Source organism: Harmonia axyridis, chromosome 2 (genome assembly GCF_914767665.1).
Source record: "Harmonia axyridis chromosome 2, icHarAxyr1.1, whole genome shotgun sequence".
Classification (NCBI taxonomy): domain Eukaryota; kingdom Metazoa; phylum Arthropoda; class Insecta; order Coleoptera; family Coccinellidae; genus Harmonia; species Harmonia axyridis.
This window is the reverse complement of record NC_059502.1, coordinates 32,584,639-32,605,063: the sequence shown is the minus strand read 5'-3', so window position 1 is coordinate 32,605,063 and position 20,425 is coordinate 32,584,639. Positions and strand designations below refer to the sequence as shown.

General features: G+C 33.4%; 1 protein-coding gene across 1 annotated transcript in view; it reads left to right on the top strand.

Moving 5' to 3' along the window:
• Positions 1–20,425, top strand: part of LOC123671950 (sodium-dependent serotonin transporter) — a 96,360-nt gene that overhangs the window by 36,508 nt on the left and 39,427 nt on the right. The window contains exons 2-3 of the mRNA XM_045605859.1: positions 12,885–13,049; positions 15,180–15,387. Of these exons, the coding sequence (XP_045461815.1) occupies positions 12,930–13,049; positions 15,180–15,387 (328 nt within the window). The 5' untranslated portion in view covers positions 12,885–12,929. The remainder of the gene's footprint in view (positions 1–12,884; positions 13,050–15,179; positions 15,388–20,425) is intronic.

Sequence of the window (20,425 nt, the reverse complement as noted above, 5' to 3'; positions counted from 1 at the left end):
GTAACGCGTACCATTCTTTATTAGTTAAATTAACAATATTATCAAAAATACTATCTGAAAATGTTACAAACTACAGGGTGTTGCATTAAAACCAATTGCCGCTAGACAATAAGTATTTTTGAAAATATTGTTGATTTAATTAATAAAGAATGTTACGCGTTACTTTATGAGCACACACAAAATAATTGTATTTTTGTCCACCCTGTACCAATTGGAATCAACATGTGATACATTTTTGGAATGAGCTCAGCTAGAGTAATCGGGAAATTGAGACAAAATGGGGGTGTTCTATTTGAGAAAAATGACGGTGACGTTATTACTCGAAAGTAATTCACCATGTATATTAGATTATTATTTTAAAATACGGTAAATAAAAACAAAAAATCGACGTGTTTCAGGATTATTTCTTAAAATGGTCTGTTTAGCCAAAAATGAATTTGTTGCATACCTTACGGACACAGTGGATGTAAATTATTATAGGCCAATTTTGAGTATATTAAGAAAGATTTCCTCAATAACTTTTTTTCATTCTAATTCTCAATCTAATTTCAGTTATGATATAGGTAAGCTTAAGCTTATTTTGAACTTGAATATCCATTCAGTAGTTTCGAAGAAATTTTTCATTCAATTCAACATATGAATTCCATACAAAGTAAGGAAAATATATTCCATGATCAATTTCATTAATAAGTAAACAAAAACAAGAGGGAATAAGAATGCCTAAAAACTCGTTAGTAAATGATTCCATCAATTCCATCTATTTGTTTTTTCACTCTTTCAAAAATCTGTAATACGCTGGTAAGAGAATTGAGTTCGAGTTTCTGATATTAGTAGGTACATGGTTTGCAGAACACATTTTCCTGAAAATTTTAAATCTCTTTAGCTCAGCACATTCAGTTGGGAAATAATTCTGGAACTTTATTTGAAAGAAAAACGGAGAAAGAAACTGCGAAATTGGAACATTCACCCGATAATGATAATTTAAGCGCAGTCGACTCTTCGATTAGCCGACGAAATATTGGACGAAAGTCGATTTTTCAATAGAAAATGGGGACTATCAAATATGAAGATAATTAAATTTTTCTGATGTAGACATTGACTTTCCAGCTGGAATTTTTGTTGCTTTTTGATGTCCTTAAATAAGTTTGAAGGAGAACTGAATACAGTTCATTCATGATATTAATTTGAGATAATAGGGATGTTGCCCATATTTTGAAATAGCTTTCAATTTGTAGATAAGGCCTATATAAACATGGAAAAAAATTTTCATGGAAAAATATAGAAACTATCAATAAAAAATACGTAAATAAAAAAAGTTTTCAAAATTCCCGTTGACACGCTCCATTCTGTCACGGTATTATGGTGACGTCACTGCAAAAAAAAAGTCACCACCATAGCCAAACTAACTAGTTCACCTATGATCACCACGTGTTAACGGTCTATCAAACTGAACTAATATCAGCTGATATTCACAGTCAATTCGGTTTGATTATATCATCTGACGTTCTAAATTATAGATAAACTAGTTCTAGATAAGATTAGTTTGTCTAAGTTCTAAACGTTTCAGTGCTATGACGTCAAATTCCCTGATTGGCGTTCGCAGTCACGTGCTAGTCAATAAGAATTAAAACAATTCAAATCAATTTTATTAAACTGAATTCGAGAAATAAGCTAATGAAAATGCTATTTCCGTATTTTAAAAACTGCCTTCAATGTGGAAAACCTAAATTCATTTGATTTTATTATATGACGCAACATCCCTATTGGATAAGACACAGTTGCATCAAGATGAAATTAAAACATATCAAATAAAACTTAAAATTGAATATCTATGAAGACATATCTAAACACTCGTTGAAGGACACGCTTCTACGAAAACATTCGTTTTACCTCTGTTTTAATATGTGTAAAAGTTTCTAATTCTGTGTAGTGACTCTGTGCTTGTCCAAGAGTACTACGACAGAATTTACATGCTGCGCAATGGAGATGGAAGATGTATTTGATAGACATGTTTTCTCCCCGAAATCACTGATGGAATCATCAATGATTATCTGTCCTATTGCACATCATCGAGTTCATCATTGAGGCATTGGACCGTTCTAAACAGGTGACGACTTTAACCTGCATATACTCGAGAAAGACATTTGATTGTGTCGATCATATAGTCATAGTTGAGATAATATGTTGGCATAATAGGACTAGCGTTGAGCCTGTTCAGGTCTTATCTACAAGATCGTTACCAAATTGTTGATTTTGAAGGAAGACGCTCAACAAAAAAAGGACCATCATGGGTATGCCTCAAGGATCGGCCAGGGACCTATTTAATTTTCAATTTATATTGATGCCTTAATGAATAAAGTTATAGCGATGATCCAATATTATTTGCCGATGATAAAACATTTTTGAACAAGGCTGGCTCCAATAATATACGAGAAGAAATCAGAGCGAAAGAGAAGACGCATTAGAATGGTTCGAAGTAAATGGAATGAAGGTCAATGTTCACAAAACAAAAGAGCACTCGTTGTATGTCATGCAGATTTTCATGGAAGTATGACCTACAGAAGTAGCCTATAAGGTGCATCTATACACGCCAAGCAAAGGAGTAGCATTTGATCGCTGGTACAGACCGAATTACAAGTTGTCGACTATAGACCTATATCAATACTCCCGAATATGTCGAAAATTTTTGAACAAGCAATCAAAAATAGAATGGTCAATTTTTTAGAGAAATACTCCCTACTGCACATTGGACAGCATGGTTATAGGAAGCAAAGAAGCATAATAACATCACTAATAGAAATCATACAAAATATCACGGAAGCTCTTGATAATGGAGAAATCATGAAAATGCTAAGTTTCGATCTTAGTAAAGCCTTTGATTCGGTGTCCCATGAAATTTTATTGGACAAGTTACACTTCTATGGTTTCAGAGATGTGGTAAATGATCTTCTAAGGTCATATTTGACAAATAGAAAACAACATGTAGCATTTGGGGTGTTTTCATCCAGTGAAACAAATGTTGAACTTGGAGTACCACAAGGATCGATATTGGGACCAATTCTATTTCTAATCTATGTAAATGATTTAAATGTTCCTGATTGTGTGAATACTTGCCTTTACTGTGATGACACATCAGTATTGATAAAAAGTAGAAACATCAAAGATATGCGAAACAAGGAGAAAAATACCAAAGAATATATTGAGGAATGGTTTACCACAAATCGACTTAAATTAAATGCGGATAAGACAGAAGAAATAAGTTTTCATTATAATGCCGAAGTTAAATATATAACATTTTTGGGAATGAATCTTCATAGCAACCTATCCTGGACAACACATGTAGATGAGATATGCAAAAAAATCTCAAAATCAGTATATCTTATTAGAAGGATGAAGCAAATAGCTACGCACCAAACAGCTAAGACTGCATATTATGCTTGTGTACACAGTCATCTCACATATGGAATTCTTCTGTGGGGTCAGTCATCAAGAGAAGTCTTCAAACAACAAAAGAAGGCTATAAGAGCATTAAAAGGACTGAGTAGGAGAGAGAGCTGCAGAAATTCATTCAGAGAAGAAAAAATACTTACGGTAACTTCAATATTTATCAGGGAATGTTTGAAGTATATACACCAACACAAGAAGTTGATGAATTTAAATCAGGATCAGCATGAGCATGATACAAGAAGAAAACATCAGTTGATAACACCATTACATCGCTTAGCCCGGACACAACAATTTTTTGACTACTGGGGGGTGAAATTCTACAATTCCCTCCCATCAAGAATGAAAACCCTGCCAATGAATGAATTTGATCGAACCATCAAAGAGTTTTTAATTAACGGTTCTTTTTAAAGCATAGAAGAATATTTAAGTTCGAGTATGTTATAATATGAATAATTTGACATAACATGTAAATTTTGATGTTGAATAAACTTTACTATTACTACTATTACTATTACCTATTCAGGAATTATGGTATATTTGTTACATACTCGAGTGCCTTATGTATATCTTTAACAGCAAGGACAACTGTCATAAACATCAAGAAGTTGACGAGCACCAAAGCAAAGGACATATATTTCATCATCTCAAGAAATCCTAGGATATGCACATATTTAACGGATTTAACATGTCCTACATATTCTTCGAGCATTTGGAAACACTATCTAATGGAAGCTTCAAGAATATAATGAAAAAACTCTAATGGAAGTGTATTCTACTGGAAGAATTTATGATTCAAAAGTTCTAACAAACCCTCAATATTTTATGGCACATTACCTGTTATAGCATGTTTATATACGTATGTGTATTTGTATATGTCAAATGTGATTCATTTAGTTAGCTGTTTTATATAGGACCACTTTTTTATTTATACAGTTTGTTGACAACTCATGTAAAATTTTGAGGCAATAAATTGATATGAATATGATTTGAAACTTGCTTCGTGTTCTTTGAACAAGATCGAAGGAAATTTCGGAAATAGGACTGATTGAAGATGTTATCGAATAATTCCTTATAAGGTCCAAGCTACACAAAAACCTTGTTCTTGGGTTTAACAATTCTTTTATTGTGCTGATTGTTATAATCGATCGATTCAATTTTATTTATATTTCGAACCATAGAATTCCAACTGAAGATAACAAGTTTATCGATTGCCCAAAGTATTGTGAAACCCACTGACTTATATTCAAATAGCCATAACTTATATGAGTCAAGCAACCTTAGCCGTGACCTACTCTCTTTTCTTCCCTATCGGAGCTCTCGAAGGACCAGTGTGGAGGCTACCAAACGGTGAAATTTTATTAATAATTCACCGCGTTCCGTATTTTTATCGCAAATGAAAATATCATAATAGGAGAAAGGAAAGAAAGGAATAGGGAGACGTAAAATTGTTGCAAACTCTTTTTATGATGTCCGATAGGTCGGAACCTCGGATATTCGGAAAAGGTTTTAACGGAATCAAGGAGTTTTTCAGAGTCGGAATAGAGAAATTTTTTGAAAAACTACAATGAAATTTTAATAGGAGATGGAAAATTGTTGCAAACTCTTTTTCAAGAAGTCGGTCACACAGAGTTTATTCAAGTATTCTTGTCCAAAGTTTTTCAATTTGATTCCGAATAATCTGAAAAAAAAGATCCAAAATTTTAAACGTTTTGAATAGAAGGTTAGGAATTTTATGTTTTAAAGTTCTGAGTAGGTTATGAATAGTAGCCTACTCACTTGATGCCTTTGCTGGCTCTCCCCCGAGTTTGGTTTTTATGCCATATTTCATTATTTGCGGAAATGTACATTTATATCACGGACTTCGAGGGAGCCTGTGATACTAAACAGGGATTTGCCTATAGTGAGCATTGTTCTTTTCTTGAGTGCTTCAATTACTCCAAAAGTTGTGAACAAATTGGACACTAAATGTTTGAACTAATTTGAATTCGAAAATTTGAGTTTAAGTGTGAACACCACCACGTGACTTTCCCGTGATCTGTCAATATTCTCCAGAGGGAGAGGCTCAACAATAATATGCGGTAAATGATCTGTAGAAGTTAGGATTATTATAATAGTTTCAATTTTCGTCGAAGGAGTCATTTCATAAAGTTTTGCGATTTTTTTCAGGGATTTCTTACAAATATAATCAAATAATCTGTGCTTTTAAGAGATACCATAATATTATTAAGTATTTTGCAAAAAACGAATATTTACCAAAATCATCATTTATTTTCATTCACAGATTGAAAATATTGGAATACTACAATGTAGAATATTCTTTGAAGAAATTATGTGAAAATTCCATACAAATCGGTTATTTGTAAGAAGAAATTTCTATAATTTCATTTTGAACTGAGCAGTCACATGGTTGTATTCCTCTTAAATGATTTTCAATAAGTAGAAACGTTGGATGTTCGAAAAAGGTTTTTTAACGCAATTAAATAGTTTTGTCAGAGTGGGAATATAGAAATTTCTCGAAAACCTTTCATGAAAATTAACTATTAGGTATTTTCAATATTTCGAACGCTTCGTTTTTAACTTCCTTCAAATTTGTTTATTGATATCTATTTAAGCTTATTGTGTTAACAAATACACAAACTAATCACTACACCTATACGGGGAGACAAAATTTCTGATGAGGTTTTTATCTGTGTTCTTGTATCATACGTTAAAATGTATGATGTCCCGTTTACATTTCCTCTGCTGATACTGAGATTTTTACCTACACATACTTTAATGATTGAAGTTAGTAATTTTTGTATGGCTCTATCACAAAAGAATATGTATACATTTTTTTTTGCCATATGCCTTTCGCTACTTAGGTACTAATAGTCTAGGAAACTCCTTATAGATATAAGAGCTACTCACATGAAAATTTTGTGCGGCATCGATCAGGAAAGCTGTAAACCAAGGAATTAGGACACTAGCAAAGAGAGAATACGCTATATTTTACAGGCTGGGCTCAAGAAGTCGCTCGACTTATGGGTACTACACGAGTTAACACAAAAAATCCTCATGGGCAGAATTTCCAGCTGCGAATCGGTGCAAAATCGCAACAAAATCGACCCACTTTTGAAGCGGTTGGTGGTCGGTGATGAAGAGTGGATAACTTACGACAACGTCAAGCGAAAACGGTCGTGGTCGAAACGCGGTGAGCCGGCGAAAACGGTGCCCAAGCTAGGATTGATGTCCAAGAAGTTTTTGCTGTGTTTTTGGTGGGAATGGCAAGAAATTATCTATTAAAAGCTGCTCTCCTACGTCTTTAACTGTTAACTCGGAAATGTGTTGTCAACAATTGGATCATCTGAAGGAATCAATCGCCCAGAAGCGGCAAGGCTTTGGCCAATAGGAGAGGAATTGCATTCCATTGATAGTGTCTCACCAGAAGCTCTGGGAGCTTGGTTGGGAGGCTCTTATGCATCCACCCTAACGTCCGGACCTGGCACCAAGTGATTACCATCTGTTCTTGTTCATGGCAAACAATTTTGCTGTTGAAAAATTTGCTTCAACAGAGATTTGTGATAATCAACTGTCTCAATTTTTATCCAATATGGATGAGGATGGGAGAAGCATACTGCATAATGATATTACCTCCAAATGGCAACAAGTTATCGAACAAAAAGGCGCATATATGACTTATTATTATTATTTGAACTGGGGTCGTTGTGGTTCGGTAAGCCTTCCGGGAACTGTGACCATGTAGATCTTTTGTTCTCTACCCTACTCATTCATGGAAACCCAAGGAGGTCGTCAATGACGTTATTTGATCTGAATCGGATCATTCTAACTATGGTGATTCAAGCCTTGTTTTTCAGGTGAAAAGAATGGATTTATTTTCACTACACTTTATATTTGTTAGTAGGAAAAATCTGAATAGGGGTTCCGTAAATATGGAATCTGATTCCCCTGGTAATTTCTAAATTACGAATTTCATCTCGATAAAATTATGCTTTCAAATGTTAATGACAGTTCCAAACCTAATACAAAAATTGATATTCAATGACAAAAAAAAAATCGAAAAAATCTCAAAAATAATAGATTCAGTGAATACAGATCCTACCGATTTGAAATGTTGCGAGCATATGAAGAATTACAGTGTAGAGTTTGATGCAAAACTTCAGAATCGTATAAAACATTCAATTTTAGAATCTTTAGCGTGTGCAATCTTCGTTTTTGTTTTTTGGCACTGGTGTAATTAGGAATGGACTAATGTAGTATTACTTTTTTTTTGTAAAAGAGGGTTGAACTCGAATCTTTTTTAATTGCCTTCAACCTCTTTTCTGACTGGGTTTTGTCAGAATATAGATTTAATTGTAATTATTTATGGCAAATAAATGTATTATTATTATTAACATATCGAAGAATATATTGAATGAAAGCTGATTCGACTCAGTTTAGATTTTGCATTTAGATGAACAATGGCGAATTAAAGATTTTTACAAAATTTAGTATTCATTACGTCACTAGAACCATAGAAAATTTAAGCAAAAAAATTGGAAATATAATAACCAATCTTTCTGTAACAATATATCTGACTAGGTTTAAATTTAGTTTGTATATGTGAAATATCGTAGCATTAGTACGACTCATCTAGATAATAGTGTCACTAGAAAATCTTCATAATAGATTTAGTTTAAGTAGCTTAGTCTTACAATTATTTCGCAGTTAATGGCAAAATATACTTCTCATCTACTAGTAGCGAAATATTTCACTTTTCGTTACTAGTTACGAAAAGTAAAATGATTTAAAACTTCGAAGAGCTTTAAAAAGTGTCATTTCATACAGTCAAAATCAGCAAAATTTTTTGGTTATTCCTTTTTATGTAATTAATTTCTGGTACTTTCTTAGAGGAATATGTAATGAATTCTGCCGTCAAAAACAACAATAACTTTTCTGTTAATCCGATGAATTTAGAATTGGTTATGAAATAATGACACAATCAAATTGACCACCCCAATTGAATTAGGTACTATACAATCACATCAATAAAATTCAGGTCTTCAATTGAGAACCAAGACAACCATACGAAAGTTTGAAAATTGCTAAAAAATTTTTACATCCCGATTACTATCTAGATAAACTAACCGACAACCACGACATCATGATAACTCACATATAAAGTCAAGTATTTACTTGTTTTGAACGATACCTACCGAAATGTTTCCAAATAGTTGTTCAGAAATCCTGGATTCCTTCCAGTCCGCCCCTGCAAATACCGTTTTCGTTCGCCATCCATCCATATCCGAAGATATGATTCACAGGATAATGGCACAAGGTAGTACACTACAAGTTAAAGCCGCAAAACGATGCCAATAAAACACGTCTCGTCCTATTCTGACATCGGAAAGTCGAGATAAAGCCGAATTTTTGCTTCATCCCGCTTGTGTTGTTTTTGACAAATTGGGACTTTTGTCCCCTAGAATCTTTCATGGATAATTGTCGGTCATCTTCGAGAGCACGTCCCATATCTCGTTTGTTCGAAAGATAAAAGGGAAGATACAAAAGCCTTCAGCTGAAAATATATATTGAATAGGAGAACTGCTTCTGATTCCCGGTTCGTGAAAATGAAGCAGCAATAAGTGAAAGATTCAATTACGTATTTTTGAATAAAAAATTCGAGAAAAGCAATGACATGGCGTTAGGAGTTTTTAAGCACTCGTTTATTCATGCGCCCAAAGACAGCATTGAACTTTATACGTAAATACATATATGATTTGTAGGGATGAGCGATATCGTGATTTGAAAGTCACGTTGTGAATCGTGACTGTAATTTTTCAATATCAGTGATTTTAACCGTGATGTGATTACGGTTTCGAAATAATTTCTGATACACCTATCTAAAGTTTTGGTTTCAGGAATTGATGAAAATCGAAGAAATTTTTGATTTGTTTATATTTGTATTGATGATGAACATATGAGTGAATAAGTTTGAAAGTTGTGGAACAAATACCCTAATCATAAATAGGAAGGAGAATTTTTGCATAAATTACAGATCGCATAATTTCCATCGACCTGTGTGAAGAAAATCCAAAGTTCGCTAGTTTTGTGCCTATTCATACAATCTTAATGAATAACTAAGTATCTGCTCACACGTCTTTCATATTATCATCCCCCGTGTTATTCTTATGGTGATATAGGAAAATCGCTCATATTAGTTCGTACGTCTCGCGTACTAGCGCTAGCCGACTAGGATATGATATCACAGCTGTAAACTGTGATCACGATCACGTTGTACCTTATAGGTGAGGTACTGTGAATATCTGTGATTTGGAGATATTAGTGATTGAATCACAATTAGTGAAATATCGCTCATCACTAATGATTTGTCATAACGTCATTGTTGTCATTGTCTTGTTAAGCTAGATTTGGGGTAAGATGTCTAAAACACTGGTGTATTTACTTACTCTTGAAAAACCTTAAGATTAAAGTGGCGACCGTCTTTCTATCGATGTTTTGTTTTGAGGTTGAATCAACAATACTAACAAGATCAACGACTTTTGACAGAACAAAAGAAAATTTCAAAAATTTCAGGATTAAGGATATGAAACTTCGAATTAAATTCATTTCATTAATTTCATACAATCTGAAATTTCAATAAATAACATGGTGCTTCGTAAGGAAAAATATGGTAACTCCCCTTTTTTTCTGTACAATCTGTGTATTTCCAACTAATTTGATAATGTAGCTCTAATAGAGCCAAATGGTACTGTGTCGAAAAAAATTCAAAAATTTCAGCTCTTAATCGTAATACAGCGTTGAGTTGATGGTGGTGCACCCTGTATATTTTAGCGCTTTTTAATTGCGGGTTCTTGAATTTCAACCCAATCAAATTCGTAATTTCGAAATTAACTGAAAGAAGAATTTGGCGTATTTAAAAAACCCCGTAGTGCGATTTTTCCCATTAACATTATTGGGATCGACTTAAACGAGATCCAAATTCATCCTGAAAATTTCGAATTTCGAGGTCCATCCGTTCTTGAGTCAAGCTTATTTCTGGCCTGGAGGAGTCCTAAAAATTCGAAAATATATTGTGATGAAATGATAGAGATCTGTTCGGATATAGAGTTCGCAGTTTGCCAAACTGATGCACTTTTGAGTCGACGTGTAACTGGTGGAAAAATTTGAGCGATTCGGACAAATTAGTGACGTGATGAATCGAAACCATGTGCGTCGCTCAAGAACAACTGAGAATATGGCTTGTAGCCCGTAGTGTTGACAAAAACCCAGGTTTGTCCATTCATTGTCGATCTTGGGAATTAGATTATGATTTATGATTTTATATAACCGGAATTGGAAGATTTTAATGTAGAGGTCTCTAATTTTTAACATAACGGCCCTACATGCCACACAAACAACGAAACGATCCCAATTCTGCAAGAAAAGGTTCCTGGTCGTGTTATTTTTTAATTGGCCACCGAGATCTTGTCATTTAATACCTTTGGACTCTTTTCTTTGAGGCCATGTGAAAGACGAGGTCTATGTTAATGATCCACAATCGATTCAAAATCTAAAGCTTGGTTTACATAGGTATAAAGAGTTCTTCGTTGCCCGTACATTCCTATGAGACCGGAGGAAGAAAGCTTTTCATTCTACCGAGGGTGCAAAAATGTGTTGGGCAGCGATCGTTTTCTTGTACTGCCCCAAGGTTATACAATTTTATACCTCAAGAGATTCAGCACATCACTGGATTATCGAGATTCAGAAACAAGTTGAGATCATTCATCATGACCCAGCGTCGGAGAGTATTTGCCGATCTGGTTGAACTGCGGAGTTGATGTTGTGTTTGTGTGCGATTTTTAGATCTTTTGTGCATGTCATAGTTTTGCATTGTGTGCGTGGACTTTTCCATTGTTGTTGATTTTAGATGTATATACAATTACTTAATGTTGCCTACCTTTCATTTGTGTATTTATTTTCTTTTTTGTCTTATTTTACTTATCTCGAAACAAGTGTTCAACACTTTTCGATAGTTTGAGTTTATTCAATCTATGATGGTACAAAAATTTATTTTTTTCTCTCTTTACAAGTGAATAAACGTTATTATTATTATTATAATTAGCAATAGAGTTCGGAGGTAGAGTGCTTATTATACCCCATACTAGAATACTAAAAAACAGGTTGTGCTACGGATAGTACAGAAAGTACAAGGAAAAGTGAAGTGGATAACACGTGTCAAATAGTACACTTATCTATCCACTCCCACTTTCACAACCGAACTCTACTCTACTGATTTCTTTGTTGACTATACCAATGTAAACAAGCACAAGTTTGATTTTAGCAGGGGATAATGTGTATTTATAGCGCTTTTGTACTTCAGCGTTCAAATTATCTTTTCAAATTACCTTGAATATAGTTACTCTAGCAAAATGTGCATATTAAAGTATTTCAGAAAAAAGTATGCTAGTGAACACTACTACTAATTATACCATGCATTAAAGATAGAATACGTGAAGTGATCAAGGACATACAGCCGCAAATGTACGAATTGGTCATGAAAAATTTCATGGAATAATACAAAAGGGAACCCCTTATTTGAGAACTCTTTATAATAAAAACGGAGAGAAGGTGGTTCGAGTTATGACAATCTGAGATTTTGAAAAAGAAAATAAGATCTGCTTGCAGTGAGTACAGATACGTAGATCACGAAGCGGAGCCGTGAGTAGATATTCAAATTGAAAAGTTCTGAAGATTCCCAATTCAATTCTTTATTTGCTTCGTCATATAGACTCTTCTTATGTACGGGGAGTAGGATGTCCTCCACATAGATTGTTCCATTGTATTTTCTCTCGGGTATCAAAGCATAGTTCGTGCATTCGATTGAAATGAATACTGTTAAGAACAGTCAGATGAATTAGAGTTGCAACAAAACATACGGTGACAAAAATGATTATGGACCATGAGAGCATTATAATAGACATCGAAAGAATCAAAGCGTTTCTAGCTCACTCATGAGCTGACCTGATTTTTTGTGGAAAGTTCGAATATCATTTAAAGTATTGAACCCTTGGAAAATGGTTTACGTTGTTAACGTGAAGAACATAAAAACTAAACTTACCCCAATTATGCAATTAACAAAGTTATTTGCTCCCCTATTTAAACACAAACATATAGGTATCACTTACTGGTTTTCAATATATAGAAATAGGAATTTTTCTTCTATGTATTGCTACATATCCTGGAAATTTTTGCAAACTATTTCATAATACCTTGAATTGGAATAAGATATTTCATTTAAATGTTAATATAAGTAGAAGGCAACCACTTCTATAAACTCACACCTAAAAAAGTTAGCTTCAAATATGTAGATATATTGAGTAGTAAACACATTTTTGATTCAGCTGGTATATATTCCAATGTTTCCAGCCATAAAATATTTGTTCTGAATATCATTTTTCCAGAGATGTCCATATCTGCGGCTTGCGTTGGCCCAGTATAGTTGTACCATGGCGGCTACAACAGAAGCAGATCATCTGACGGACAGTAGAAAGAGCAGTTCGAATAGTACCAAAACCCAAGCTAGATCACCTACCACTGAAAACTCCAATGACTGTAATGGTAAAAAGGTAGGCTGAAATTTTAAAAATTTTGTAATTATTTTAATTTTATGATACCTATATGTCTCCAAGAGAATTACCACGATGGGATATTTTTGGCATCTAGACTGAGAAAAATGGCTTAAAATTTAATTCATATATTTCTTTATATACCTTGAAATTATTCAAACTTAAATTCGGTAGCTTTTAAGGGTTCGTTCATTCATGTGTCAATTGCTCTCTTGGTGAGTACACAACTGAATATAATCATATCCAATGCTGCAATATGGCCATGAATATACGATATTAACACGAAATTTCACACGAGCATTATTATACTATACAGGGTAGACCACGGTCCACGATTTAATTGAAAATTTGGTTTTTTGGGAAGGACCCACTGCTCTATCGATCTAAAATATTTTCTGCGCTGCAGTGTTGCCGCTTATATCAAAAAGTACTTACAACTTCGATATTTCGAATTTTACACCCTGTACATTATTATTTTTTTCGGTTTGCCATAGAATCTTGATTATTTATCTGCCTTGTTCCTATCTCTAGCGGTTTTCGAGTAATTGATTGATTTACTACTGGCTTTTGTTCAAAACTTAGCTTCAATGAAACATTCACTTTGGAATACCAGAAAACTGAAATTTCGGGCATGGATTACCAATATCCTGCGGATCATTTACTTATAAAAGAATACGTCCCTAATCATACAGGATTGTTTGAAATCACAGGCATCAAGGAGACATATTAAAATGGTGAAGAGTTCGTTTTTTCAAATGGAATGACTTTCATATCATACGATGTATTGAAAAATAATGAGATTTCCTTTCAGTTCCTATACCTTGACTGCAAGATTTCTAATTGAAAGCAAATTTTCATCCCAATGACAACAATATTAGGTTACCTACATTTATTTTAGAAGCTGTACAAGAAAAATATGACCTGATAATTATTAAATTATTTTGTTGAAGCATATACTGTTGAAAATATAAAAGGTGGATGATTGATCCTAGGGATTCACGGCTTGGCTTGATATTCAAGCTACTTGACTCAAGCTCAAGCTCAAGTAGCTTGAGCTTGACTCGAAATCAACTCAAGTTCAAGTCAAGTAGTAGTTTTTCAATTTTAAGCCAAGTACTCAATAAATAAATACTTGACATGACATTGGAAAACTACTACTTGACTTGATTTCGAGTCAAGCTCAAGCTACTTGAACTGCAGTCAAGTATTGAATATCAAGTCAAGCAGTGAATCCCTAATTGTTCCACATTTTTCAGTTCAGTAGAATAAATAAGAGTTCTGGGAGTTATTGAAATGAGTCAGATTCATCTTCAGTACCTTGATATCAGTGTTATTGTTGTATCAAAAATATTATTTCAAGTGGATATGAAAATTTTGTAACTTCGCTCAATTTTTTTAATCTCATATACCGAGATGTTTTTCACATGGCACGTGAATTGAAAACTTTGTGAGCTAATTGAGAATGCGTACAGTAACAATCTTCTGAAATAACAATGAAAAATTTGCCATTTTAACAAAGATATGTTAACAGTTTCAGCATTTTTTCATAAAACACCCAAATATCTCTGAAACCAATATCCTTCTGGGACATTTTAATCCCAATCCTCATTCGGTTCGAGTTCCTTTATCTCCACTGAGCCGTTTGTTCCTTACATCATTAGTCACCCTGTATGAATAGTAAAAAATTCACAGTTAGAAAGAATTGAAATTTTAAATACACTGTATTAAGAATGATCTGTGATTCGAAATATAAAATTTATAGTGAATAACACATCATACCTCTCCTATTTATCACTATAATGGCCGAATTAATGGCAAAATGTTTTACTTCGCGACAGAAATACTCATCAACACTACAGCCACTTTTGGATGAACATCGATTGTAGTCTTGTTTTCCGCATTTAGATTAGAGAGAACCTTACGCACTCTCCATAAAATTATTCTAGATGAATAATGATGTTTGATTGATTATGAGTGACTTTATTGATGACTAATGCCCTATCCATTCATCTGTCCCATAACATATATGTATATATCATAGATATTTACATGAAACCAACATTTCATAAGATAACTAAATCAACAATTCTTTAAACAGTATTTAAATATCCATATTTTATATTTTTCTAGAATGATAATGGAAAAACTACCAAAGAGGCGAAATCGACAAAGGCGGTTAAGGATAACGTTACCAGAGTTGTAGTAGTGGCATTAACTCCTGATAGAACCAGAGAAACATGGGACAAAAAAGTCGAGTTTCTCCTTGCAGTTGTTGGATTTGCAGTGGATTTAGGAAACGTATGGAGATTTCCATACATTTGTTATCAAAATGGAGGGGGTAAGTATCCATTCTTGCATCTGTGGGAGAAGTAATTTTCAAGTCCCAGTAGCTGTCTTGTTTCAGCATCCAACCTTATAAAAATGTTACAATATGAGTTCAAATATTCATCTATTTGTTTGATGGGCGTTAAATTATCTCATATGCGAATCCCTTTTTGAGTTCACTAGAGGTGATTGAGGGTCGGTAATTCCGTGTCAAGTGATGGAATTTTTTTGCGTGCTTGTACTACAAAACAAACTGTTATTGATAGTCCAAATGTCAGCTACAGATATTTGAATTTTCGTATCGAAAATGCTTCAAATATACATAAGAGTTTTTTCATAAATACGTCATAAAATACTTTCGTAACTAAAGCCATAGTTCAATTATATTTATTTTATATTACGTACATGTATGTTTTCCGCTATGAATATTTTTATCTATCAATGTTATTGCTTTCATCCTCTCATTTTTTTGAATTAACGATTTAATCGATTTATTGCAATAAAATAATAATAAAAAGTTGAGATAATATCTACCTATAATGCGATTGCTTGAATGGTAGCAAGATACTTTTTGTCTGCTAATTAGTGCTTTAGTTTTGCAATATCTGGAAGTTAGTGGTTCTATATCATTAAATTATTCAAGTAATTATTCAGTAACTACATGATTTCAAGAGGTCAATTTTATTGTTTAGTTTGGTATTGAAAATAACGAGTGATACGATAAAATGAAGGCAAAAAATTCGAGCAGGTAAAAGCAGAAAATTTTTGGGTAAATATAAGTTACCGAAGTCGAGTGATAAGTGTAAAAAATCCAACTGAAAATCGTTCAACTGCAGAGAATAATAAAAATAAAAAATCACGAAAAATAAAATATGTACAAACAACTGTTGTGGAGGCTACATTGGTGAACGCCTTCAAGAACAGACTGGACGATTGGCGCTCCACACGATGACCCGGTTTTGGTTTTATTATATGTCCTGAATATTACGATTTATCATTATTATTTTTTAGTTACCAATTGGATTGTTCATTTTTGGAATTTACTTTTGTATTTTGGGTTTATAGGTTTAACCAACCTCAACTACTATTACTTATTAAATAAATAAATAAAAACAAAAGAAGAGGAATTTCAGAACAACCAGATTTGGAATGAGCAAAGTGGCGAACAATGAAAAAGAAACTGCTTTTATTAGACAAGATAATAGAGCATATGGTCTTTATGTGACTGGTAAAAGCTCATATCATTACTGATGAATAGAAGAGTTCATAAGCAGAAAGCTAGATCAATGATGAAATAGTGAAAATCAAAGGGTTTATACAATTCCAGAAGAAAATTGCCTCAATGAACGCACTTTGCTAGAAAGAAAACACTCTGGATATTCAGCTTGAAGACGTAGTATCAAAAGTATTCGAGATAGACGAGATCAAGGCCGGTGTTAGTTGCCTCAAGTGTAATTTTGTGAGGGATGGAATTTCGGCCAAATTTGACGGCCGCCATTTCATATTAAAATCCAGAAAAAATGTTGAAATTGATTATTTTATTTATTCATCAGATATTTGCGTACTCGATAATGCAAAGCGCATAGCTCATTATTTGAATGTATAGACTATTGAGATGGTTCACGAGTAACTGTACACAGTTTCATGGTGAATAGGTGTTAGCCACGAAAGCCAGAAAGCAACAATTATTTATGGGCTAAGGTTCTTCGTTTCTGAGATACAGGGTGATTTATTGATTTCAACAGAATTTTTGGTTAGAATCACTTCCGAACCATTCATCGGTTCGGTTTAAAATTTGGCAGATACATATTCTCATCTCAAGCCATCAAACTGCTCATATGAGTCAATTAAAAAAAAGTTGAAAATTCCGAACATCTAGTCAGATTATGCACATAAACGGACTTTTTTTGGCAAAATTCGATTTTATTATTCAACATAGTTGCCTTCAAGGACGATACAGCGATTATAGCGATTTTCCAAAATTTCGATACAATTTTAGTAGTACGATTCGTCTTTCGCTTCAAAATAGGCCTCAGTTTCGGCGATTACTTCTTCATTGGCGCTAAATTTCTTCTCGGCGAGCATTCTTTTGGGATCTGAGAACAGGAAATTTTTTTTTTTTTGGATTCGGTTCATCGTGTGCAGTCCACCCAGCTGACTGTCGATTGGACTCCGGAGTGAAATTATGGAGCCATGGTCACTCCATTATCAAATATCGACGCAAAAATTCATGTTTATTGCACTTAAACAGCTTCAAACTGCTCAGAATCATTAACACGTTGTTGATTTTGATCGATTGTGATCTCGCGCAGCACCCATTTTGCACACAGCTTTCTCATATTCAGATATTCGTAAATGATATGTTGTAGGTACACGTTCAGATGATATCTTCACAATGTCTGCTATCTCGATCAACTTCAGTTTACAGTTATTCGAAATTATTTTGTGAACTTTTTTGATTTTTTCATCGGTGACAGCCTCTTTATCATTTATTAGCATACCAATAAATGATGGTTGATTTTCCTGGTGCAGACCCCGGAAACTCTTCATTACGCCAAGGTTTTGCTTCAACTGCAAAAGCAATATTTTATCAGCACACGAAATTCTTTTTTTCTCCATCTTTTTCCAAATAACAAATCTCACAAACTAATGGTTGGACTGCTGTCAAATTTTGACACGTATCGTTTAATGTTTGGTACTAGCTAAAAATCATATAGATTTAATACTAGCATCGCCATCTGTGCATCAGACCGGGGACTTTTCAATTGGCCTAATAATTAAGTTCCAATTCCAACCAGAAATTAATCACATGGGATTTCGCTAAACACAAATCCTTTCATAACGATTTAGACATCGATCGTCGGAGAAAATTGAATTTCGGAAACTTCATGTTAGCTATTCATGTAACTGGGATCATTAGGTCCTATTCATCCGGTTGCAGCGTGTTTTACGCAGCGAATTTTCCTGTTTATTCATGCCGTTATCGGATTATTCGCTACAGCCCGAAGATAAGGATAATTTTATCAATTTTGTCAGTTTACAGAGCGGAGCTGATAACTCACTTGTGAAATTCAATAGGGTATTGGTTTGATCATATTAACCTCTGTATCATGCGAGTAGGTATCCTATATAGGTATCTGTATTATATTATTTTTCGCTCTTACATTTATGAAGAATTTGAATCTCCTATGAAGATATTGTGTAAAATTCATTTTCATATTAAAAAGTCAATGAATAAACTGACTTCATTTTCAATAGGAAAAGAGTATATACAGACACATAAACGAAATGAGATATTAGACGATTCAAGCCTAGACGGAGTTAAGTCTTAGATTTATCCTAAACTCAATTCTATTTGGTTGTCTTTTAAACCAATTGGTACACTAAGATTTCTGAAGAAAAAAAAGAAGCAAATATGTAATTCTTTCATCTAAATCATTTCATTCATAAATCTTTTCATTTGCATGTTCAAAAACTTTACGGAATTCGGTGAGAAACACTCCAGTGTAGAGGATTTGACGCCTGTCGGCTATTCATATTTTGCTGCCTCTGAATTTTGATACCTCAGTTCACAATCATATCAATTATATTTTCTATCAGATAAAATGTTAACTTTAAAATTTGTGCTTCATCATCCTTGTTGCATCAAGTTTTCCCGGATGGTTAGAATGAATAAGAACTAAGGTACCGTGTCAGATCCTTGATATAATAATCACAGCAAATAATCAAAAATCAATATTTTGAGCAAATAATATCTTAATAATGTACCTAATTCTTTTGAAGTAAAATAAGGTATATGTCTTAAAACTATACAATACTTAAATAATATAAATAAAGTTCACACAGAAAATACACATTTGGTGAACGTTGATGAATATTTTTTAAAACACAGGTTAAAAACAATATAATAAATATTCTTCCTTAATTATCTATTAGTAAATAAAGTTGAATAAGAACAGCAGTACTAAATTTTTTTGCGAGACTTTGAATTCGCGAAACCATTAATTATATCATCGTACGAAATCTTATTCATCAGTATATTTTACGAAGCGTTCATTGGTTATGTAGAGATCTTGAAATATTGAGTATTTTGGCGCTGCATATTTCGGTTTTCGTCAAGCATTTTAATTCTTCTCCAATTTTCGAAATTCGTACTTTGTGAGTATATAATATTTTTTTTAATTCTCCAAATCAAAATAGACCATTAATATTCAGACTGCCGACCCTTGACTTATTTTGTGAATTACACATATAGTAATTAATATTATACGTTACTCCTAAAAGAAAGTCATTTATGTGTGTCTGCTCTTACAAATGATTGGTTGCTCGTTAAAATATCGACTGCTCATAAGAATACGAGGAAGGCTCCAAAGGAAATTCAAAGGAATGAAGTGCGGCTATTCCCGAATTCTAATTATCCTAATAACTGAATACTGAATGAGGCTAATAGTTGAGAAAATATGAACAGAATAGAATGAAGGAAGAACTAAGCAAACATTTTGTATCTTGTATACAATATAAAATTGATGGAGGCAATACTGGGAATTCATCCAAATATACCTTGATTTTCCCCATACTTCTTCAATATGCCTTCAGGTATTTCCTGAACAATCGAATATTTGGATGAAAAGAATCTTTTCAGAATGTTATTTCAATACTTCACGATGCTATGGAGGAAAAATGTATTATGCATTTAATTGAACCTGAACTGAATATGGACCTCATATCTGAACTTTTATTTAAAGAGAAATCACCAGAGGTGCGATCAATGGCTGGAGAAACTATTCAATCATCGAAAATCAATTTCATGCATATAATAAGTGATATTGAGAACACCCAAATTAGCGTCCACAAAGGACCCTGCACGTTTAGTATGGGAAATGGCTTTCCGTGAATTTGGCTGAATTTTTGATATGTTGTAGTTCTTGATAAACTGATCAGAAGTGTCGTTTGCCACAAAGCTCAAAAATAGACAGTTTTCGAGATATGGAGCTATGAAATTAGATTTTTTGCAATTTTCGGGATTTTTGCTCATCAATCGGGGAGCTCTC